Source organism: Salminus brasiliensis, chromosome 1 (genome assembly GCF_030463535.1).
Source record: "Salminus brasiliensis chromosome 1, fSalBra1.hap2, whole genome shotgun sequence".
In the NCBI taxonomy this organism is placed as follows: domain Eukaryota; kingdom Metazoa; phylum Chordata; class Actinopteri; order Characiformes; family Bryconidae; genus Salminus; species Salminus brasiliensis.
In genome coordinates, this window is record NC_132878.1 from 73,310,480 (window position 1) to 73,336,783 (window position 26,304).

Here is a 26,304-nt window from a genome sequence, read left to right on the forward strand (position 1 = left end):
CTGAGTGAGTGGGAGAGCTCATTTAGAGCATGGTTTGGATCAGCAAGTGCTAATTATTGTTTTTGTTTGTTTGTTTTTTTGGCAGAATTAGAGTTTTTTCATTATTAGATGTTATTATTAGTTTACATAGGATTATTTTTATGTTATTATTAAAGTCAATGTAACAATGGGACCTCCCCCCAAGTAATTTTGGAACATGATAATCTAAAAAAATTACAATGTGGATAAAAGGTTTTCCTGCAAAAGCAATGGCACATCCATCAATTCAGTTCACATCTGCTAGCACATTCTTAATACTCTACATCTCAGTATGAAAACAATACATGCCCTAAAAGTTGACTTGATTTATGACACAACAAAGGCTAGCAAATACAAAAAACAAAACAAACAAAGAAACAGATGCAAACAATGATAACAGGGAGGAGCTACAAATGACACATGACAAGAGGGTGGGGCTATGTCAAAAGGGAAACAGGTGCAACGTGTAATAAATATTAAGATAAACAAAACATAACTTTACAGGAGAAAAACTCATTAGCCATTAGCTCTTAGCTCTACTTAGATCTACCATTGGCCATCCGGCTGGAAGAATAGAAACAGGCTTTTAGATAAACAAAACAAAACAAAACAGGAGAACAATGCAGCGATTTGAGGGGGAGGAGTCAGGCTATAGATACAGTGAGCTAGCTTTGCCTCCAGACAACCTTACAGCCCTGTTGTATGTTCTGACTATTTGAATAATGAATTTTATAAATTAGTCAAATTTGTCACATTGTACAATTGTACAATAATGTACAATAATGAAGTAAACAATAACAACATGGTCTTTTACAGAGAGAGAGAGAGAGAAACTATAAATGTTAAAAAGTATTTAGAAAAAATACATATTAACAGGTGCATCAATCAGACTGTGTCTGTAAACTGTAAAAGATGTACATTTCCAACATGCAAACTGATCACTGCTGATCCTGAAGGTTTTTTTATCCATTTCTTTCAATCAGTGATTTTTAATTGAGTAATCATGGCAGCCCTGACTCTGTCTGTTGTGGGTTGCTGTTGGCCGGGTGCTTGTGTGCTTGTAAATGACTGAGCTGTGAGGGGTTTCCTGTCAGCTCCAGTCTTTTGGAGAGATATTTCCACTGCAGGAGTTCTGGCACCAAAGCTAATTCTCCTTCATTTCAATCTGCAAAAGTGGCTGTGACGACGGCAGGCGCTCCTGCAGTGGAGAGGTAAGACACACGGCGCTGTCAGTGCAACATATGACAACATTATTGAAGGTAATGATGCATTATTGTATGCAAAACGTACAAGGCGTATTCCAGGCTGGAGATGATTGGATGTGGAAGACGTGTGCTTGGCTGCCTGATCATTAACTCAGAGAGTCAGAGACTCAAATCTACACCCAGAGAAGCGTGGAAACTTGCAGACTTCTCATTAATAGTATCGTCTAGCAAGCTAGTTTGTTACTGGCACACAATCCGAGCCAATTTGCTAGATATATGTAAAAAAAAATAAAACTGAGAAAAATAGCTGAGTTTTTTTATTTGCGATCACGGGCTACTGTCAGGTCACTAGCTTGTTAGCAAGACTGCAAAACTGGGTTAGACTTGTAAATGAATATAGTTCTAAATACTGAAAATGATCTAGAACACACACACACACACACACACACACACACACACACTTCCCCATATAAAGGCTCCAGAGCTGAATTCATATTTTAGCCCTGCTCATCAACTTGCACATTTTAGGGAATGACATTTTTGACAAGTTACCTTACAAGAACTTTTACCAGCACTAAGATTCAGCAGCCTAAAAGCTCCGGAAAAACACATCCACTTAACTCTGCCTGATCCTCTACTTATCAGCATTACCAGTAATGTAGTTTGAATGTTGACAAGCCAACAGCGGCAAAAACTGCTCAAAAGCCTGATTTCTGAGTAAAACTCAGTTTTTATCTATGACATTTAGAGAAATCTAGAAAAGGATTGTGGCTGTAACCCCCAGCACAAGAACTCCTGGCCTAAAGGTGAAGAGCAGCTGAGCTGAGATGCCGATCCAGAGGCAAGCCAGACCAAAGCTCAGGACTCCCCTCAGTACTTAACTGGATCACAGATCACATCTTTTGCTTTGCAGATACAAGCTGGAGTGTCCTAAAATAGTAATTTTTGTTGTTTTTTATAATAATAAATGGACATTTAATTATTTATCCTGTCCAAATTTTAGTTTCAAACACACACAGAAACACACCCCACCAGGGAGAAATTCACACAGTCGGTTTACACTCATCCACTGCGATGCAGGGACTTTCATCTCAGGACCAACTGCTCCACACTGTTAAGTCTCTCAGCTCGCAGTCTGGAAAATTACACAAATTAAGACTATTTGTATGTGCAAGAACAATTTCATATTCAATAAATATAGCAGTAAATAACATTTGATTTCTAATAGTTTTAATCTACTGTTAACCCATAGTCAACATAGTAACACAAGAAGTTCAAAGACAAAAGGTTTAAGTTCAGTATTAATGGTTTAACCTCTTAAATGGCCTATGGAGCGCCAGTGGGCTGAAAGTGTTATTACAAACTTCTATTACTAAAGAATAGCCCCACCAGCTTGTACAGAAGTCCCTGTAGCTACTGAGTAATACACCTATTATATTTAATTAAAAAATTATATTTATTTATTTGTACAGCAATATATAATATTGGCCATTACAAATTTGTCATATACAGTTCTACTGTTGAGTTGTTGGTGTTGTTGCTGATACCATAAAGACCATAATAACTGACTGTCATGAACTTTTGGAGGCAAATGCAGCCTTATATTTTTTAAACACTACTTGTATGACTTGTCACAGTTCTCTATGAACCCACTGTCTTCACTAAAGAGCACTGGAGAGCACATTTCTTCAAGGCTTTATTACAGCCTATAGCACAAGAACTTGGCTGGTTAGTTTGAAAAGTCAGTGGTAAATTTGTCCTGTCTCTGGGGAACCTCCTCCTCTAATTAAACTGAAGCCACAGCACCCGGCTCCACAGGAGCAGAGCATATTTACAGTACACACACTGCCTCCGAAACAGGCCGTAGAGAGCACACAGAGGAGGATCAGCGTGCTCCAAAACAAATGTGGCATGGATTTAGCTAACATTTGCTAAAGGTTACACCTGGACAATATGATTCGGGGAGCAATATCCGGGTCTGTTGTTTTTTGTGGAACATAGTTTAATCAGATCCTTTCTGCGCTGATAATTGCAAATATCACGTTATTATTCTCATATGCAAACTTATGAAAGCAAAACTGGATGTGTTTACCTTGTGTTTATTGGAATTCCAGAGGAGCACCAGGAGCCATGATTTAAATATTGATGTAGAACTCTGGCTTTAACAAACAGTTATGTAAGAGGAAACATGATGATACAGTACTCATTTCAGCATGAATAAGCTGACCCCCTGACACCGGACATCTTGCATTAACCATATCCTTTTCCAGGCCCAATAGACCTTCCTACAGGTATACAACAGATGCAAAGTTCTGTTTGCTCATACATATGACAGAAATATAGCATTATGATACTTGCTAATATCCTTTTTGCCAACAATTTGAAACAAGGATGATTGTAATATTTTCTGAAAACTATTTCAACCCCTGAACACTCCAAGGCTCATTACACACTAAGGTGTATTAATCAGTAACTACAGGGACTTCTGTACAAACTGGTGGGGCTGTTCTCTGGTAGTAGAAGTAAATAAAATAAAATAGCCCACCAGGTGCACTATAGGCTGCTTAAGGGGTTAAAATGAAAAGGTGAACAAAGAGGTAAAAGGTAAATAAATAAAAAAGGCAATGTAATAACATATGTCCATAACCTGTTATCTAATCAGTCACGTGTTACACTGCAGTTATGTCTCTAACTATGTCTATAATTTCTCTAGATGGATGGATGAAGTACAAATGCAAACAAATGATACTCCCTACTGCACAGCCTTAAAAATCTGAGACAGAATGGTATCACGCTGTGAACTTTAGAAAGACTTTAAAAGATTCCAAAAACATCTAAGAGTAAATTTATTTCAAACTTTAATTTCAACAGTAAATGTTTTAATATAGTTTAATATTTGTTTTGAATTTAAATGAGGGCAGCAAGAAAATTAATGCTGGGGAATCTTTCTCCTTCTGTTGCTTGCAGCTGTATTTCAAAATGTTGACTTTAGTATATGGAAATGTCATTCTCTTTTTTGACTCCATGCCAGGATAAGGTTTGCAGATTTTAAATTGTAATGTTAAGATATTTATTTTTTCTAATAAGTCTCCGTGCAAAAACTATGTCCCAATTATGTGACACACAAACAGGTAGAGTCAGAACAGCCCACTGAACAACTGTGTGGATCTTAAGATTTGGACATGAGATACTAAGTCAATACGTACTGGCCAGAAACGAAAGAAGGAGACCAGAACCATAGGCATATGCAATACTTTACCTTGTGGAAATGAACATAAAGAAATGTTGATACTGATATCTTGTCTTAATGTCTTGCAATAGTGATTTATTTTCTCAGAATTTTATCCTCAAAATAATGATTAATTTTATGCTGAAAGGTCTTGAGATTACGACTGATGATTTACTGCCTCAGAATCATGTCAAATTATCTTGAGATTTTGTGTTTCTAAGACAATTTGTACTGTTAAAACATTGCTTTCAAGAAAGTCAGTGATTATTTCAAGATCCTGTAAGAAAACCAAGTCGTTATTTCATTATGGCAGGATTTCCAGAAAATACGCTTACCCTCTTCTACCCTGGCAGGAAAAGGTGTTCATAAGTACTAGTATTGGTATCGGTAAGGAAATATTTTGCACAATGCCCTTTTAATGACCTGATATAGTTCATTGTCTCCAGAGGAGCTTTTTAGTGCGTGTCCTCCAACTAATGAGGGAAGAGCATAATTTCTTCATGTTTCATACACAAACCCATTTGTTTTAGCCACCCCACTCATGATAGAAATGTTCTGGTGGTCGAAGGGCAAACAATGGAGCTCATGTACAACAAACTAATGACTCTGAGTTTATCTGGCCGTCACGGCCGCGGGCCATTTGAGCACTGGTAATAATTTCTGAACCCAAAAAGACAATCTGCATTTTAATGTGGGGCGCCATTTCTCTTTGAGCCGGCGCTGCTCGGTCACGCTCTGATTGCTATGACAGCACATTTATGCAACGCAATTCATCCTCATTTTTCCCATACGCATCCACACTCCCACACACAGCGCTGTGCTGTAAGGTTAACAGGAGAAAACATGATAAATTAACTAATAAAAGAAGCTGTTTGTTTCTAAAGCCACACAAACGCAATTATAGCTCGACGCACAGCTCGGTTTCCCGTTTACTTTTAACATTAATATTATTTTAAAAGGTCGAAGTTAACCTTTCGGCAACTACTGGGAATACAGTTGGTGGTGCCTCACAAAACAGGGATTTTATAGGAGTTAATATAGTTAATTGGTGCACATAATTAGGTTGCTATTAAACAGATGCTGTTTACATGAATGGTATTTTGATTCATGGTCTTTGTCCCACTTTAAGGGTGTATTGGAACACAATAGTGTTAATCATACTGATCCATTGTGCCACTTTATGTTTAGAAGTCATCTAATGCTGATTTCTCACAGCATAACCTAGTAAGAATTCCAGCTCTCATATGAGACAGTTAATTTTGTCAATTGGAAATCATATCACATTGTGAAACATGGTATCAGAGAGTGTGTTCATGTCCCATCAAGGTGAGAGGAAAGGGAAGGAGAGACTACTTTAACTAACATTTAGCTAAATGTCTACTAACAATAGCTCATCGTTAGACTGAATGGAATCAATTCTATGTCCTGTAAACCTAAATCTAACCCTAACAACAAGTCCATCACTTTGGTTCCAGGACAGAAAAAAGCCTGGACGCTTGTCTTCCGTGGATCTTGAAGGATGGCGGATCAAGACAAGCTGTACTTGAAGCCAGGTCAGTGTCAGGGTCACACCAAAAACTTCCTGAATGTTCTTAAATGTTGCTTTTGAGATCTTGAATCTAAATTCTAAAAATAATTTAAAACGTAAAGCCTAAAACAAATCACAACACTGCAGATCATCATAGTTTTGCTATTAGATAGTGACAAGACTACTGTTTTTAAGATTATACCATATGATGGATATTTAGTCTCTTTCCAAACCCCACAAGTTACTGCCATTTGTGCTGTTTAATCTACTTTCCACTTTTAATAACACCTGCCAGATGTTGCTGTATTTACCATCTATCTTTTATATAGGGATTGAAACTGTCACAAATGAACAAGGTTCTATTTGATATGACTGAAACTATAGAACTTCCAGTTTGGGAATCTTAAGTCATCTTGTTATTTGGTGAATGTCAGTGGTGAACCATTACTTTGTAAGCTGGGCCTTCATTTTGGCACCCCTCTTCTATGTAAAGCCTCAAATGGAACTAGTAGCATGTTAATGCTAAACTAATACTAATAGACTGAAATTTGGCCATTGTTGGCCCTTCACATTGTAACTGAGATTAGTTTTATGTATCAGTTTTGCAGTTTTCTTTAGTAATGAGTACTGGTACAGAGCTGCCACTACTGTTTCTAACTACACACTACAGCTCACATTCATGTCAGAGACATATTTAGAACTTTTTTCTCATGAAACTGGTTCCACCCAATGGTAAATCCACACTTCCTAATTATGTTGGCAGTTAATTAAATGCATTTGTGCCTTCGGATCCGCTTGTGAAGGCTTAAGCAATGGGAGAGCTTGTCTGGCTGTATCTACCTAGGAGACAAATCCTGATTAAACTGTTTTCTGCTTGATGATTCTGAAATGTCACCCTTTTGTTGCCACCCAAAACTTAACAGCGGATTAAGTCTGGTACTGTGATAATTGTAGAATTTAAACTAAAAATACACAAAAACATTTATTTTATAGATATTCTCTGAAGACCTAGAGGGCCCTGTGGGCTATTTATGATAAATGTAAACAGCATAACATTTTACAAAGAGCTGAAAAATTAAGCACTGTTTCCTGCCCATTTTCTCAAAACGTGATAGATGATAATGAAATGTAATACTATTAATTTCTTCCTTTTCTTCCTTATTTTTTGTGATTCAGAAAAATGGGTCACATTCTACACATTCTGTGGACTACAGAGACTGAACTGGCCTTTTAACTGATCTAATACGATACCATTAAATATATAATATGATGGATTGTGTTCAATAGGACCAGAGATTTGAAGTAACAAGGTGAAAAAGATCCATTTTAACTTCAGGCTGACTTTAAAGAGAAAGCTGAATAAAAGTTTGCAAAGGATAAGAGAGCTTCTATTGACTGCATAATCCCCATCCCCCTCTGTCTGCATATCTCATCTTGTTAATCATACTCAAACCTGCCCTTTATGCTTTCTTACACAGCCATCAGCTACAACCCCTCGGTGTCTCATGAGAACACATAGCCTTATACCTTCCTGATAAAACTAGAATTCACACATTCATACACACACATACATAAAAGCAGGCAGAAAGAGATATTATATAAGACTGTGTATAACAATCACTAAAACAGGCACAGGCTGTATATGTACAATCCCACACCTGTATATTTACATGTATAATTCCATACCTGTATATGTAAATGTGTAATCCCATATATATATATATATATATATATATATATATATATATATATATATATATATATATATATATATATAATCCCACACTTGTTAAAATGATTACGCTTAAGGGGGCATAAAAATACTTTTATGGAATCAGATTATGGCATTTTAGTATAATGTTCTTACATGCATGTTGTATCACATTACTACACTGTAAATGATAATGGTGAACAGTGCTTGTGCCAACTATCGGCAGATCAGGCAGCTGTCTAGGGCCTCCACATCACTGCTCTATTAGAGATTTTCTAATGTTGGAGTTGTTGACTAGAAGGTCAACAAAAGGATTTTTTTTTTTAAATGACTGGTTGGTTCTCAATGATCATAAAGATTCAAGGTGGGCTCTTCTTCTAATAGGGCCATGTCGAACAAAGCCACACCCCACTTCGTAGTGTACTGTTAAAGTATCTAAAAAAAACTACTTTTAGTAAAGTAGCTAAAAACCACAGTGTAGTAATTGAGTGCATTAATAATATACGTATCTATTGAATATAAACATTTAACTCCACTAAACTGAGCCAAAAAGTGCTGTAAGTGTTCTTTCTATTTTGGTTCTATCTGGACCTCTTTTTTAAGAATGTGACTAGAAAGAACTATATACAAGGTTTTTTCTTATTTGCAAAGAACCATAAAAGAAGCATCCAAATGCTTCTCTGAGTAATCATCCTTCTATACAGAATCACTGCATTCACTAAAGGACCATTGAATTTTTTAAAAAAGATGTATAGCAACTAACTTCATACAAACAATTGCATTATATTTATTATAAAGGGTGGCACATGATAGACAATGTAAACAAAAACAAAATAAATGTTTAAATAGTTGAAAATGATTATTAACAACAACAGCATTTTACTTACTACAGTATTTATTACAACAACAGTCAGAGGTCAACATGTTATGGGGCAACATAACATTAGACTTGACAGTCAGTTGTCATGAACAGTTTATGTTGGTGTTATGCAGCCCTACATCAAACTGTTTCCAATAAACTTACAAACCAACTCTACAAAGTTACAACTACTAATTAAATTCTGTAAATGATCAACTGGGCAGTGAACCAAAGGAATGACAAAGGGTGAACAAACCACCCATCAAGCTTGAACCATGTACTTACTTTAGTTAGAAAATGTAATTAAAATAGCCTGTAAAGGCTGTATCCTAATCACAGTGTACCTAGCTAATATGTATCTTCTATTGTGCAGTTAATTTTTCTTAAAGCTAGAATCAGTCGAAAGTGCGCTAATTACTCCTTTCTGGCTGCTTAAGTTCATTGCCACTCTAGAGAGCAGCTGGCATTGACCGAATGGGGAGTAATAAAAATACATGACTGGGGTCAAATCTGTCTCAATTGAGAGAATTATTTAATTATAACCAATAATTAAATACAAATTCATTTAATTTGGCTTATTAATATGCTAAAAATTTTAGTCAAATCCTGCAATTGAAGTCTACTGGACTTGCTGAGGTGAAAAGGAACTGGGTGAAAAGAGGCACACAAACTAGACATCTTCCAGCATGGTTTCTCCTTTCTTGTCTGAAACAACCGGCATGGCCATGCTTAATCACTCCAGGCAAGGACTATTTCTAATATTAAAGCGGACTGTTCTGCATCAAAGTTCTATGCCTTATCTATTTCACCATCATCATCACAAATAAAACTCAAAAGACACATATCAACCTTCATTGTTTGCTTTGGATAGCAAATAAAATAGCCCTACGACTGCGTTGTAGTCATGGTGACTCCTATCACCACCCTGTTATGACATTTGACATTCGGTTAGTTTGTCTAGAATTAATCATTTCACACTAAATTACAATCTGACAAAATGACTGTTTAGATCTCAACCACTAAATTAAGATATATAATACCTATCTATAATACCATGGCAACAACCAACACTGAGAAATAGGTGAATGGATATTCCCTGCTTTATTAACAAACTGCATGTATGGTTGTTTTTTTTCCATATTTTCATCCCCTTTTGTCCATAGCACCAAATCAGCAACTGTTCGCAGCAACTGTAAGGCCTTCAGTGGAATTAATGCTTTACTTACGCAGCAAAAGTTCACCCCAGCTATCAGTTTATCATATGACTGCATTAATTTGGCAAAACAGAGGTATGTAAAATGTGACACCACAATTGGACATAGGTCTAAGGGAGAGTGACTAGTCGAAAACTAAAGCTTTAATCAGGATGAGAAATGAAGAATCTCTGAAAGGACATAATGCACTGAATCTTTATAAACTAAAACGAATAAAAATGTAAATGTTACAATGGCACCATCGACTGATGGAAGCTGAATTAGGCAAGTAAACTGATAATTCTGGCCGATGCAACATTAATTCAACACTCATGGATTACTGTGAACCCACACCTCGCAGTCAGTGAAAAATTACATTAAAGAGATAGAGATAACCTCGAAATGTGGGGTTATTGCGAAAAGCACCTGCCAGAACTAATGAGGGCAATCATGGTGAAAAGGTAACATTGGCCGCTAATGATGTAACACACTATCGCAAAAGTAGGATGAATGGGAAAAAGGGGTAGACGGTGCACGTTTAAAGGTTCTTGCCATGGGGCACACCATTTATTAATCCATGCTCATGAGAGTGTTTATTTGAAAGTAAACTGTGACCATAAAGCGTGATTTGTAATTAAGCTAACAATGTGGGTGGACATATACTGCCCTCTGAGCCTCTGAGGAATATAAAATTATTACTAAACTGGAGAAACCTACACGCTTCACAAGCTTGACTGGATGTTTTTCCCATGTAATTCCTTAAAAGCACACATCCAAAGCAACTGTAATTTACAGAGATGGGCTAAAAGCATCGATATGAGCTAAGGTATCAATCTTGAAGAATAATCAACCTCCCCATGACACTGACACAATCAAACCAAATTGTGACTTTAATAATAGACGCTGACGTTAGGCAACATTTCATGTGAAGAAAAGAACTTTCCGCATGGCAAGTGCATTGTGCTCAAAGTAATCTATTGTCATGGATGCCAAGTCCCAGTCCCATGGCATACCGAACTCACAATCCATCCTTTAAAAACACACTTAGCAATCAAGACCGCACTCCAGACGCTTTCAGATGCTAAAATCCCAGGCACAGACGCCGCGACAATACAGCACCATCACATATCCCAGAACACGCGCTGTACTTATTCATCCACTCTGCACATACAATCAGCCACTGTGAATCTTCTGTTTGTTTATCACAGGCGTGCGGGGGATTCCATTCATCATCATCCAGTGTTTTTTTGGTTGTGTAACTGCGCATTAATCATAGTAGAAAGAGGATAATTTAGCAGTAAAGAGCACAATTTAAATAAGAGCAGTGGCCTGCTTCACTCAAGACGGAAGAGCTGGAATTGAACAAAGCATCCAAACCAATAGAAGACATGGATATGGGCAGCAGATAATGCAGATGTTTATTTCAGGCTATGACAAGACAGAAGATGAAACCTTATGCATAAGAATATTACCTTAAAGATAACCCTTAAAATAAAACCTTGTATCTGCAAAATAGTAGTGTTAACACTTTCCTTCAGCCCTGCTACATAACATTGACATAATCCGGCCATGAAATTGTCACGGCAGATGTTATGACCTACAGATCATGTCCAGTAATAAAACAGTAGTAGGGTGGTGGTTATGAAATGTGGACTGTACAGATGGAAGGATCGACTGGTAATGTTTTGGTATATGCTCAGTCAAAATACGCAATTGGCACATTGTCGGACGAAAAATGTGAGCTGCTCAGATCACATGACTTTTTTACATTTAAGGAGTTGCTGCTGTGTTGCACGAGGTCACAAGAAGCTGCATATCCATGATTAACAGCTAGATGGTAAATACGGACCTCCCTCACGGCTGTACAACCCCATTAAATCCAGTTTTGAAAGTGCTGAATGCTGCTGTCTGAACTGAAACTCACATATCAGTAGAATGTGTGTAAGTAATTCAGCTTCTGAGGGAAGCAGAGTAAAGACTTTTAACACCACTAACCACATACCCCTTTCGAAAGAACATCCCTTAGTATATTTTATCTTGAGAGACTATGCATGCAACATTACAGAAGCCCTGCACAATGATACATTACCAAGTTTGCATGAAAAGGTTAATGCGACGATTTCGCTGATTGCAATATTAGCCTCAAAAACTCTGATCAGTCCATCTCTAGTGGACTTCAAATATATTTCATCATCTGTGATAAGACTGCTTAGATAATAATGTTGACATCAAGTACAGCAGCTTTATAACTGGCCACAAATCTTTTAAAATGATTTAAAATATAGGTAGTAGAAATGATGTTATAGAATGAACCTAAAAGAAAATAAAAGGAAAAACTGGCAGTTTTACAAGGGGAGTGATTTTGGTCTTTTTAGGATGAGGACAGATAGTAATCTCTTACATTCCACTTCAAATCAAGCCCTGTCTGCATGATTATTTCCTAAAAGAAAGGTAAGAGGGAAACTGACTAATGAACAAAAAAGAAGGATGTTTTTTAAGCATGGTCTTGCATTAAATACATGTGTTAAAGTATGCACTTTTGGATGACACCTTGTCACCAATCTGTAAAAAGTCAGTAATAACTGCATTAACAGTGATGACACTTCTCATATTATGAAATAAACATTTCTCGCAAGGTCTATGAACGTCCTGGCGGCTAATAAAGCTAGTAATGGTGAGCATTTAAGACATAGATGGTGCAAGGTTTACTGCAACCTTGGAGACAGTGCTGAGTGTTTATTGGTTGATAAAAAACATACCTATCAATCAAGGAAAAAAAAACCCTCTAAGCCTAAACGATTTTGGGCATTATCATTTGCAAACAGACTAATAGAGGCCAAAGCATCAGTGGATTGAGATGAAGCTTTGGCCCCTGCGAGAGGCTCAGGAATCATAAAATTAAGAGAATTAAAGTTTAACTTCCCAATTACTGAACTTAATGCACCTTGGAGGCCATTTTGATTTAACGCTTCATTTGGCAGCAGAATGCCGGCCCACACAGTAATGTGATGAAACCTGACAGTCCGTTTAGAAAGCATATTTTTGGAAATAGTTTTTTTTTTTTCTTTTTTCACTCGTCTTGTGTATTAGCCAAGTGTATTAAGCAATATATATTGCCAAGCTCTAATTAAATTGCATTAACTGGAGAAAAAAAAGGATCTCTGGTAATTTTCAACCACAATAAACCAATTTGCAACCCTAATATTCTCTAATATTGAAACAGCAATCTATAAACTAATGTAACACATTAACACACCCACACCATCCACACATCACTGCCTGCCAAAAATCTGGAGACACTCAGACTTTCGAAAAAATGGTTCTAATACAAATGAGTACTTTTTTACATTTTGCAACAAGAGAATGAAAAAAAATTATAAAACCTTCAAATGACCTTACTGAGAGCTGTCTAGGCAGGTTTAATTAGCAACAGTTTCACACATGAGAATTCCTGTGCTACCTTAGGAATGAAGCCAAAGGCCATGCATTTGTATGCCCTTGTTTTCATGTCAGCACTCGTGAGCACTCATTAGCCTTTTAGGTGTTTAAAGGGCCCATACTGTGCAAAGCCGGATGCTCTGTAATGTGGCACAAACTATAAACACTGTCTGTTAGTGAGCTCTTTTAAAATCATCATTATTTGTGATGTCACAAAACACTGCATTTACATATATCTTATTTATGTCAATGCAGTTCTACATGTATAAGTGGGAAGAGTTAAACTGCTATAGGCTATAGGCAGTTTAACTGCCCAGGCTTTCAGCCTATAGCAGTTTAAATCTGCCCACTGAAGTTAAAAGGAGAGTTTAACCCCTTAATGCAGAAAGGCTTATTACTACCGAGGCATATTATCCAGTAACTACAGGGACTTTTGTACAAACTGGTGGGGCTATTCTTTGGTAATAGCGTTTGTAATAACACTTTCGGCTCGCTGGCGAGACATAGGCTGTTCAAGGGGCTATACCCTTTCTTGCTGCCAGTCAGAAAATATATCAATCTTAAAGACACAGTAATAAATAAAGTGGATATACTGGATAAAGTGAGGCTGGGAAATGGTTGTGCGCCATGTAATTAATGGCAATGCACCCTGTATAGAACCTTTCATCTGGAATAGAACCTTGACTTTAAACATTTCTTCAGTGGCATTTCAATCTCATATATTATTATTATTATTATTATTATTATTCAAACTGTCAGAAAATCTTGCCTTCTTTTAAAGTGGACACTTCCAATTTCTAGGTTGCTTCTTTCTGACCAGTCAAACCTACAACACCACAGTCTTCACAGACTGCCCTTCAGTGTGTGTATGTTCCCTAATGAACTGTAGTTGAACGTGCTAATGGATCTGTTATCCACCGCAGCCTCCACACACGACTTTGGAATAATCACGGCTCATAGGCGGAAAGTCAACAGGAAGTCACACAGCAGTGTCTGGCGATGGCACGTAGATAAATCTCATTATTAGCTGGTATACTAACAGCTTTGTCGATAGGCCAGTTTAAATGAATAAAAACCTCAATTTCCAAGACAAATCGGTGTCCTCTGCATGGAGCATATGGACTGTTCGGAAAGTTACGCTCCACAAGGCAACAACAACATGGAAAAACAGACACAAATTGATGGCCACTGCAGGCCAGGGGAGACATGCAATGATGAAAACATTGATTATCGGCACCAGCTTTTCTGAACTAATATCATGGAATATTTGGTACGCTAGGTCATACTTTATGGAGCTGTGTTGGCAATTACTGCCTACTCTGTCTGCATATATACATAAAAGTTCTCAGCTGGATATTTCATGAACCGGGCCATTCTTACTTCATTCAGAATAGGATCCATTAGTTGACAATTTTTTTGTCTTTTAATGTTAATTTAAGAAAAACGGATAAATGAGCATAGAAAATGATAAAGAAAACAAATCTCTGATATAATATTAAATCTATAGCGATACACTCATTTCTGCCCCTACATGGACCTTTAGGAAAATCTGTAATTCATATACATGTTCTTGAATGTAGTAGCTTTTATCAGTAAGGCATTACATAATAAATTGAGAAAAGTAAATTGAAGAGCAGAAATTGCTGACATTTGGGCTTCATTTAAATTTTGTCGATATTTAGTGCGGTTTCAGTGCTAGCTTAAAATAGCTTGGAACGAAATTTAGTTACATTAAAGTGTCTCAAATGTTATTGTCCCTCCTCTAGAAATGTGTTTAATATGAGGTTTTACATTGACATTTAAGGCATTTAGCAGATGCTCTTGTCCAGAGCGACTTACAAAAGTGCTTTGCAATTTACCCAAGAAAAACCTTTAAAATTTAAAGATATCTCTAGGTTTAGACATTACTAAACACAAGTCAATATGGAGACCATTCTGCTATTCGCCCAAGTATTATCTGAAGAGGTGGGTCTTCAGTCTGCGTTTGAAGACAGCGAGCGACTCTGCTGTTCAGACACCCAGGTGAAGTTCGTTCCACCACTTTGGTGCCAGAACAGAAAAAAGCCTGGACGCTTGTCTTCCGTGGATTTTGAGGGATGGCGGTTCAAGCCGAGCCGTACTTGAAGCTCAAAGGGCTCTCGGTGCGGATCGGCTTTTGACCATTGCCATCAAGTACGGAGGGGCTGGCCCGTTCTTGGCTTTGTAGGCCAGTGTCAGGGTTTTGAATCTGATGTGGGAAGCACGTACAGGACACCAGGTTTTATTTACAATATACTGACTGTACTCTGTACCACCACTGCAAGCACTCGTCTAGCCTGTGCAAAGCACTTCCCAATGTAGAACCACTTGTTTCAAGTTAAAAAACTGAACTTTTCGACTGACCAATCAGAATCGAGGATGCTTTCTAATCGGTCATCCATCATGAGGAAAATCTAGTTTTGTCTGTTTTCAAACACCTGCGGCTGTATAACACTGGACTCTGAACATGAAAATCTAATACTAGCTAATCCAATACATCAACCTCTCCACCCCACACTCATAAGCATGTCCTGCATTTTTAAGCAGTAAAATGTTTTTTTTTCATACTTGTATTTTTGCTAGCCAACAGTTAACATTATGAAAAAGCCACTAATTGCTGGCATTAACCGCATCATTAGCATGAATGATTGTGTTGTCCTTTTTACAGATGACATTGAATGGTGCCGCAGAAAGAAGAGAAAGAGAGATGGCCAAAAGAATACTTTGGCCTATAATGCTAACGTTTCTGCTTATGAATAAAAAGGACTGGCCATAATTAGCATTAGGAAAATGACATCACGCTAATTGGTGGATACTTGCTAACCGGCGTACATAGTTAGCAAAAAATTGGCATGTAGGATGGTAGGGTTGTTCTTTTTACAGCCCAACACTGAATGATGATGCAGCAGAAAGCATACAGAGACAGTGAAAGACAGAGACAGCTGGAAATACAGTTTAAAAAGAAGAATAAGTACACAAAAAGAAAAGGTCCATGGGGAGAAAAGCTTTCGCGGGAAAGGGGAGAAGAATTCTCCACAGCCAGATTAGCAGCAGGGACGTGGGGGCTGGTCCCTGCACGCCCATTAATAGATTAGCATCAGCACCCTGCCCCACAGTGCCACATTGCAAAATTGGTATTACTTCTGTAATCAGAAAGTAGGCCGCTGGAGTGCCAGGGGACGGCGGCAGACACAGACAGCACGAGTAACAGCATGCAACAGTAAATAAATAAATGATAGTGACTGGAGAAAGAAGAGAGAAAAAAGGAGAAAACGGGAGGGGTAGAGCAGAACGGCATCTAGCAGCATTATAGAGCCACAGTCTGGAACTGGGGTCAGCGTCACCACTGTTAGTAGTTTAAGGGTCTGCTTGGATTAATTTTGCATCTCTGTCTATGTTTTAATATTAAGAGTGCATCTGCTAACTAGCTGTTACCTCAGTGAATGAGATTTTCTGTTTTGAAAGCATCTGATTCTCAGTAATGGTAGCTATTTAGTGCATTCCAGATGAGTTCATATCGCAGTGTTAAGGATCCTACTGGCTTAACATGTGACCTGTGACTTTTGTTGGTTTTCTAGAGAAATCTAAATGTGATCTATGGGAAACCAGTGGTTTATAAGGATAACAATGAATATAATTTCCACTGGTAAACAAAACCATCAGGTTTTCGAGAGGAAAGGAGTGGGAATAGAGCCTGAAATACATGTGTTAGTATGGATCCACATGTCACCATGTCTTTCACAGGGAATGTAGAGCGTGCTTTGATTGTAGATGCCTAAATAAACAGATTTTCACAAAAAAACATGAAAAAACTGTCATTTTGTGGATGCTAGCATACATGCTAAAATGTCAATGGTAGCTACCTACTTTAAGAAGTGATCATTTAGAAAACAGCATTCAACCTAAAGAGTGTAGAAAACATGGGCGCCGTGGTTCCATTCCCTTCCGATCTATACAAAAGAAGCCAAAACTGTCCGCCATGTTGGTACATTTGCAACCAGAGTATGCAGAGTAGAGACTGGAGGCGGAGCTAGACTCGCATACTCATTTGGTAGACCTACCCCCTCCTCCCAGGTCAAGCATGTCTCAGACCGCCTATACTGAGATGTGACAATTGTTCCCTTAAAATTCACATTTTAGTGATTACAGCCAATGGATATCTCTGTCCTGTCTGTTGTTATTGCTTGGAGGTCTCCATTTACACTGTAGCAATACATAAGTGAGGACATAACTTCTTATTGTGGACATGTTACATGGACATGGACAACTTACAGTGAGTCCAAGAAGTATTTGATCCCTTGCTGATTTTCTTTGTTTGCCCACTAATAAAGACACTATCCTTCTGCACTTTTAATGGTAGATATATTCTAACATGGAGAGACAGAATATCAAGACAAAAATCCAGAATATAATTTTAAAGAATATATTTTAATTAATTTGTATTTCAATGAGGAAAATAAGTATTTGATCCCTCTTGCCAAACACACTCAATACTTAGTGGCAAAGCCTTTGTTTGCAAGCACAGCGGTGAGACGTTTGTTGTAGTTAACCACAAGTTTAGCACACACACCAGGGGGAATTTTGGCCCACTCTTCTTTGCAGATCCTCTCTAAATCATGAAGGTTGGTGGGCTGTCGCTTGGCAACTCTGACCTTCAGCTCCCTCCATAGATTTTCGATCGGATTGAGGTCTGGCGACTGGCTGGGCCACTCCATGACCTTAATGTGATTTTTCTTGAGCCAATCCTTTGTTGCCTTTGCTGTATGTTTAGGGTCGTTATCATGTTGGAAGACCCAACCACGGCCCATTTTCAGATCCCTGGCAGAGGGGAGGAGGTTGTCCCTCAGGATTGTGCGGTACATGGCTCCATCCATCTTCCCAGTGATGCGGTGAAGTAGCCCTGTACCCTTGGCAGAGAAACACCCCCAAAACATTATGCTTCCACCTCCATGCTTGACGGTGGGCACAGTGTTCTTGGGGTCATAGGCAGCATTTTTCTTCCTCCACACATGGCGGGTGGAGTTGAGGCCAAAAAGTTCAATTTTGGTCTCGTCTGACCACAAAACCTTCTCCCAATAACTTGGTTCATCTTTCAAATGATCATTGGCATACTTGAGGCGCGCCTCCACATGTGCTCTCTTCAGCAGGGGTACCTTTCGGGCACTGCAGGATGTGAATCCATTGTTGCGCAAAGTGTTGCCAATTGTTTCCTTGCAAACTGTGGTCCCAGCTGCCTTCAGGTCATTTGCTAACTCCTGCCGAGTGGTTGCAGGACGATTTCTGACTGTTCTCAGCATCATTGCCACCCCACGAGGCGAAATCTTCTTTGGAGCACCGGGCCGAGGTCTGTTGATTGTCATGTTATACTCTTTAAACTTTCTGATAATTGCACCAATAGTTGTTACTTTCACATCCAACACCTTACTAATCTTTTTGTAGCCCATTCCAGCTTTGTGAAGGTCAACAATTCTGACTCTGAGGTCCTGTGACAGCTCTTTGGTTTTACCCATGTTGGAGACTTGAAATCTGTGTGATCTGTCTGATTCTGTGGACAGGTGTTTTTCACACAAGTGATTAGTGAGAACAGGTGGCTTCAGGTCAGGTAACAAGTTGATTGGGAGTGTCTAACTGGTCTGTAAAAGCCAGAACTGCTAATGAATACTAAGGGATCAAATACTTATTTCACTCCATGAAATACAAATCAATTAATATATATTCCTTAGATTTATTTTCTGGATTTTCTTTTTAATATTCTGTCTCTCCATGTAAGAATACATCTACCATTAAAAGTATAGAATGATCATGTCTTTATTAGTGGGCCAACGAAGAAAATCAGCAAGGGATCAAATACTTCTTGGACTCACTGTAAATGACATCCTGTTCTTTTTAAGTCACTTTTAAGACATTTACACACACACACCCAGCTGGAAGGACTCAAAAACCAGCAGCGATGATCAGCCTCAGCTTCTTCCCTTCACTAGTTCTGTTCCAAATCACAGCATGTGCATCTGTTTAAGCTCTATACACTGAACACTGTCCAGGTTTATCCCTTCCAGACCTACACAAACGAAGGATTTTTACCTTTATATTTCTGAATACAAACATAGCATGAGACTGTTAATCCTGTAACATGTGCAGCATGAACACACAACCAAAATCCTTCTAATCCACACAGCTGCTCTAAACATCATACATCATGAAACCCCATATTGCTGCCATCCAGAGGTAAGCACGCATACAGAAAGTTTTGAAAAGTTTTGAGACACGTGTTTCTTCTACAGCGATGGGTATTATTGGGAAGTGTGCCCTCCTTTGCTGCTTCAACAGCCTTTACTCTTCTGGGAAGGCTTTACACTAGATGCTGGAACACTGTCTTAAGGATCTGACTGCATTCAGACACAAGAGCATTAGTAAGGTCAGGTACCGATGTTGGATGATTAGTTTTGGCACACCAACTTATCCCAACTTATATCTCTGTGACTCCAGAGAAGTTAGTTCCAATGGTGGGGGCTTTATACCCTTCTAGACTACTTTCTGCTTTTAGCACAGTAACAGTGGCTCATATGTGATTAGAAGGTTGATTAGAAGAAATGTCTGCATGTGGACATAGTGCCTATATATTATTATATCAATAATAATAATACTAGTACACTGATCAGCCATTACATTAATACCACCTGCCTAATATTGAGTAGTTCTCCCTTGTGCTGCCAAAAAGGATCTAAGCATTCGAGGCATTGAATCTTTAAGACCCTTTAAATGGGTCCTGGCACCAAGACATTAGCAGCAGATCCTTTAATTCCTGTAGGTTGTGAGGTGGGGCCTTCATGAACCGCATCAGTGAGCCTTAGGTGTCCTTGACCCTGTTGCCGGTTCACTGGCTGTCTTTTCTTGGACCACTTTTAGTAGGTACTGATCCCTGCAAACCAGAAAACCCATCAAAAAAAGCCCTGCCTGATGTTTTGAAGGTGCTCTGACATTGTCGTCTAACCATCACAGTTTGACCCTTGTCAAAGTGGCTCAGATTCATACACACATGACCTTTAAGAATTGACTGTTCATTTGCTGCCTAATATATCCAACCCCTGAGAGATGCCACTGTAGATGAAGATAATCAGTTTTTTTCACTTCATCTCTCAGTGGTGTTAATGTTATGGCTGATCGGTATATATAAGTATGTATAGCATGATCCTAAAGCTAATCCTAAGCCATTTGAACAGGCACATACATACACACACACACACACACACACACACACACACACACACACACATCTGATCTGTCCATACCTGGTGTGTTGAGCAGACGTGACATGCGGCAACTGTAGGCGACGTGCTGTTCACAGTGTTCGGCACTGCTGGTAATGGCGCTGATTTGCTCCATGGTGGCGCTGTAGTTCAGCTGCAGCACTGTGCGTCGTTCTCTGCTGGAGCCAGTCACGGATGTCTGAGCGGGGAGGTTATTCACCACTGTTGTCCACACTTTATCCTCTAAACTCACACACACACACACACACACACACACACACACACACACACACAGATGCACACACACATGCAAACACTTGTTTACAGGTTGTCATGTTGCAGCCGCCCCAAACGCTGCTCTGCAAAATCTGTCCCATAATTAACACTCCTAGGTCCCCTATGGTGAATACACCTTGAATACACCTTTATTTACTATTTTGCTTTATTAACTGTTTATCACTTGCAAATCATTAAAAAAGCAGATAAATTGTGAGGAAAGCGCAGATATAAACCCAAATTAATGTTTGTAAGCAGAAGAGATTTTTTTGCCATTTTGTGAAATTGAAAGCAACAGATAAACATCAGAAATACAGACTCAAACTTGTGAAAATAGACTGTGAATTAAATGTCTAAAGGCATACTGTAAATCATATGTATAGAATAAATCAATAACAAATTATAAATAGAACCATAATTTACTTTGCGTTGTTGTAAACAAACAACTAAACTAAATGCCAAGTATTATTTAATGAGCCAATGGATAGAGCAAGCCACCATATCAAAAACTACAGACATACAAAGGTAATAACTTCAATAAACAAATAATAAAAGGGAAACAAACTCTTTATACACACATAAACAGACAAGAAATAATGATAATGAGGAGGAGAAGCTTTTAAAAAGTTAAAATAAATAAATAAATAACCAACTAAGGGAGAAAAAACACAAGCCAGCACATGGTAAAATGCAATCAATGCCATTGTGATATTTGATATAGTTAAACTTTCAAGACATTTACACACACACAGCTGGAAGGAACAAAATCCAGCAGAGATGAACAACCTCAGCTTCTTCCCTTCACTAGTTCCCTTCACTAGTAATCACAGCATATGCATCTGTTTAAGCTCTACACACTGAACACTGTGTTGGAGAGTTAAACAGATTAAAAAATGATCATCGTTTAGCAACGTTATCTGCATCATAGAGAAATTGGACAAATATTTCTTCCGTTTCCCCCTGAAGACCCCCTGTTCCCCCTGTTTCTGTATCATGGATGCAGAATCATGAGAATTTGAGCCTCCCTCTTGGTGGCACACTGAAAGCTAGCCAGGCTAAAGTACAGCCTCCACACCATGGGGTTAGTTTAACACACTGTTACAACTAAGACCCCCAAAGCAGTCTCAATACAGTGAGAAAACTCCACACCCTGCCATTCAGCAAAGCTAGCTCTTACCCATCTAGTTTGATGGGGCTGATATTTGCTGTCCTACTTTGTGGAGTAAAAGAAAAGTGTTGGGGTTTAGGCACGTGTTAAGACACAGCAGCCTCTTCTCACTGATCACATTAATTTTAGATGTAGATGCAGTTAATGTCTTTAAGTTGGAAAGCTATTACTAACTATTACTAATAACTAATTTTTATTCAAATATTTCTAAAATGAAACCGAAAGTGTCCTCTGCTCTTCCCTAGCCTATGCTTACTATTTTCAAGCTACAGACCAGATTCCAAAAAAGTTGGGACACTAAACAAATTGTGAATAAAAACTGAATGTGGAGATGGCAAATGTCAATATTTTATTTGTAATAGAACATAGATGACAGATCAAAAGTTTAATCTGAGTAAATGTAACATTTTAAAGGAGAAATATGTTGATTCAAAATTTCATGGCGTCAACAAATCCCAAAAAAGTTGGGACAAGTAGCAATAAGTGGCTGGAAAAAGGAAATTGAGCATATAACGAACAGCTGGAAGACCAATTAACACTAATTAGGTCAATTAACATGATTGGGTATAAAAAGAGCTTCTCAGAGTGTCAGTGTCTCTCTGAAGCCAAGATGGTAAGAGGATCACCAATTCCGCCATTGTTGCGCAGAAAGATACCAGAATGGTGTTACCCAGCGTAAAATAGCAAAGACTTTTAAGTTATCATCATTAACCGTGCTTAACATCATCAAAAGATTCAGAGAATCTGGAACAATCGCTGTGCGTAAGGGTCAAGGCCGTAAAACTCTACTAGATGCTTGGGATCTCCGGGCCCTTAAACGTCACTGCACCTCAAACAGGAATGCCACTGTCAAGGAAATAACAGAATGGGCTCAGGAATACTTCCAGAAATCATTGTCAGTGAACACAATCCACCGTGCCATCCGCCGTTGCCAGCTGAAACTCTACAGTGCAAAGAGGAAGCCATTTCTAAGCAAGCTCCACAAGCTCAGACGTTTGCACTGGGCCAGGGGTCTTTTAAAATGGAGTGTGGCAAAATGGAAGACTGTTCTGTGGTCAGATGAGTCACAATTTGAAGTTGTTTATGGAACACTGGGACGCCATGTCATCCGGACCAGAGAGGACAAGGATAACCCAAGTTGTTATCAATGCTCCGTTCAGAAGCCTGCATCACTGATGGTATGGGGTTGCATGAGTGCTTGTGGCATGGGCAGCTTGCATGTCTGGAAAGGCACCATTAATGCAGAGAACTATGTTCAGGTTCTAAAACAACATATGCTCCCATCTCTTTCAGGGAAGACCCTGCATTTTTCAACAAGATAATGCCAGACCACATTCTGCAGCAATCACAACATCATGGCTACGTAGGAGAAAGATCTGGGTACTGAAATGGCCAGCCTGCAGTCCAGATCTTTCACCTATAGAGAACATTTGGCGCATCATAAAGAGGAAGGTGCGATTGAACAGTTAGAGGCCTGTATTAGACATGAATGGGAGAGCATTCCTATTTCTAAACTGGAGAAACTGGTCTCCTCTGTACCCAGACGTCTGTTGAGTGTTGTAAGAAGAAGGGGGGATGCCACACAGTGGTAAAAATGTCCTTGTCCCAACTTTTTTGGGATTTGTTGACACCATGAAATTTTGAATCAACATATTTCTCCTTTAAAATGTTACATTTACTCAGATTAAACTTTTGATCTGTCATCTATGTTCTATTACGAATAAAAACTTTTTTGGAATCTGGTTTGTACATTTTCACTCTAAACTGAGGCACAGTGGTGCATACATAAGTGGTGTTTGACTGTGATAACTGTTACAAATTCTACACATTAAAGGATTATAATTTCTGATGCGTTTTGTCGCAGATGTCTCTCAGAAGTTCAGACCAAAACTGTTATCCTCCTGCACTGCGCTTTCGTGCGCTCTCTCAGGAATGTGTTCAATGTACTTGGAATCTGTTTGAATCCTCAGAGCCACTTCCGTTTAATTGGCATCTCTGCTGCCCATCACATTAGCACAGGGATTTCTCGGGCTGTTAGAAGGCTCCGGGTCTGGCCCAAACTGATAGCATTTCAGCATTTCATGTGCTGATATCCGCATGCACCCCTTTTCTGTAAGTGACTTATTTCATTTTTGATGTTTGTTTGGACTATCGGGACTTTTAACAGTGTAGTCCAAGACTGGCGCAGTGTAACGGAGCCAGGTTGCCTTGGAAACAAATGGGCTGCTATGTTAAAGCAAATGTTTGGCCAGAGAAGGGGATGGTGTGCCTCTCTTGAATCTCGCGAGTTGGCTTAGGGATGGAAATGTTTGTAGTTTTCTCTGGAGGAAGGCGCCTCGGGTAAAGAGCGTGCCTTATTTAAACACTGTGAGCTGCTCTGCTCTTACTGGTCTCATGCGATTTCTCATACTGCGCACTAATGCAAAGTAAACCTCAGGGTGTTTAATTAACGTGAATTAAGTGCATATCAAAACACCAGTTCTGCGCAGTGGAAACGAACGAAGTACTAATGAGTGTAAGTAAAGATGGGTTCAAAAAATGGTATTAAAGGGCCCATATTTACAATTTTCTGGCATTTTATTTATTTCCCCTGAGGACAACTTGTGACATAAACCATCAGAAGTCATTCTTACACTATTCCCCAACCTTTTTTTAATCTCTCAGAAACATCCAGAGTGTTTTTGTTACTGTAATATTAACAACCTCTTTACTGTGCCTTAAACAACCTCTGTTACGATTGGCTGCCTTGTAATGTGTCTCATTTAAAAGAGCAGCAAATGGGTGGAATTTAAACTGTGGTGGGCTAAATAAGTGCACAGACATCTATAAATGCATTGTTTTTTTGTTTGTTATTTTTACAAACACATTTAAAACAGGTAAATGTACTGTATGGACTGGTATGTTTTGAAATTATATAAAATCATATAAAAACCTTGGTCCTTTTATGGTGGTAAAATACATAACACATAAATTACCTGTCATGTTGCAAATGACTTTAAAGGGTCCTAGAGGTCCACTGCCATCTGGGTCAATCCAATACAGGTCCGAAGATCTGCCCAGATGTTTATAGGCCTCGCACGACTGTTCATAGACAGCTACAAGGGAAGAAACAGAAGACTGAGTCTAAGCAGACTTCAAAAACAGTGGTTCAAATAAACTTGCTTTAACCATTGTGGTTGAAATAAATTGTTTTCCTCCTGACCATAATCACATGTCAACAGCAGTCAGTAAATTCCCCGTCCGTTGAAACGCAGCAGAATATAACTAGAAAACAATCTGCAATGAATGTGCAATCTAACACCATTGTGGTGTGCTGTGTTCCTCCAAAGCAGATCTCAATGGAAGCGGCCATGATACTGTGTGTAATGTATTATGTAAAGCCTCCCCACTGTGTGGCTTTTAGACAGCGAGAGGCATCTTTACAAACACACATCAGCAGTCAAACCGCTACCCAGGCCCTGGAGGGATAAGGTTGAAAAGAAAAAGTGTGTTCCTGAGAGAAATATCCACCATATGTTTCTGCGCTAGCGAGAAACATTTTCATCAACCCCAAAAAACAAACAAGAAAATATCTACTTCCAGCACTTTCCTGTTGTAGAGCTACTCTGGAAGGGTCCAAACAATCAAGCACAAACCAAGAGGTTACCAGAGAAACACTGGCTAATTTTCTATACCAAGTCAGGCCTTTTTATCATATTAAGCCTCACATTTAAAGGGAAATCCACCATTATTTCAAAACTAAATGGCTGATATAAACATATAAGTCATTCAGAGTGGGTTTGTTGTGAAATGCTCCATTCTACAGAAACCAGGTCAGACTTGCATACAGTCCTAGTGAATAGAACCACATGTCTACGAGTGTAGCGCCTCAAAAAACCTCCCTCACAAAAAGTGTGTTGTAAAAAACAGAACATGCAGAACAAATGCATTCCTGTAGGAGGGATACATTTAATGTGTTGGGCATATGTTTCAGATTTGTCACTTTTTTACATTTTCTTTGGACATTTTCCAATTTTCCAAGCTTTTCCAGTTGTCACGACTCTATATTGAACCACTGACTTTACCATATAACCCTTGAAGAGCCCTTTCTTCTTTTAAGAGGGCATATCAGGACTTCCATACCTCTACAACAGGGATAAAACCTAGGAGAAAGGATTGTTTGAAGGCAGAGATGGAAATATATTTCAGTTGCTTTTTAAGTCTTAGACGCTGAAAGAATAAATAAGGCGGAAATTTGATTCGGAAAAGCATGTTTCACCTCAGCCTTCAGGGCTTCTGCAAACAGAAGGCAGCTATAAACATGCAATCAATTGACTTTAATATAAGTTATGTTAGCTGAGAGGCCTACACAGACTTGCTGATAGGCTTTTATGTGTAGGCTATAAATGTGACAACAAAGAGTATGATTCATACG

General features: G+C 38.7%; 1 protein-coding gene across 1 annotated transcript in view; it reads right to left on the reverse strand.

The window, feature by feature from the left end:
• cntnap2a (contactin associated protein 2a) overlaps positions 1-26,304 on the reverse strand; it is a 514,884-nt gene that overhangs the window by 167,237 nt on the left and 321,343 nt on the right. Inside the window, exons 12-13 of the mRNA XM_072688821.1 lie at positions 24,866-24,985; positions 20,489-20,689 (exon numbers count right to left, since the gene is read on the reverse strand). Coding sequence (XP_072544922.1) covers positions 20,489-20,689; positions 24,866-24,985 — 321 coding nt within the window. The remainder of the gene's footprint in view (positions 1-20,488; positions 20,690-24,865; positions 24,986-26,304) is intronic.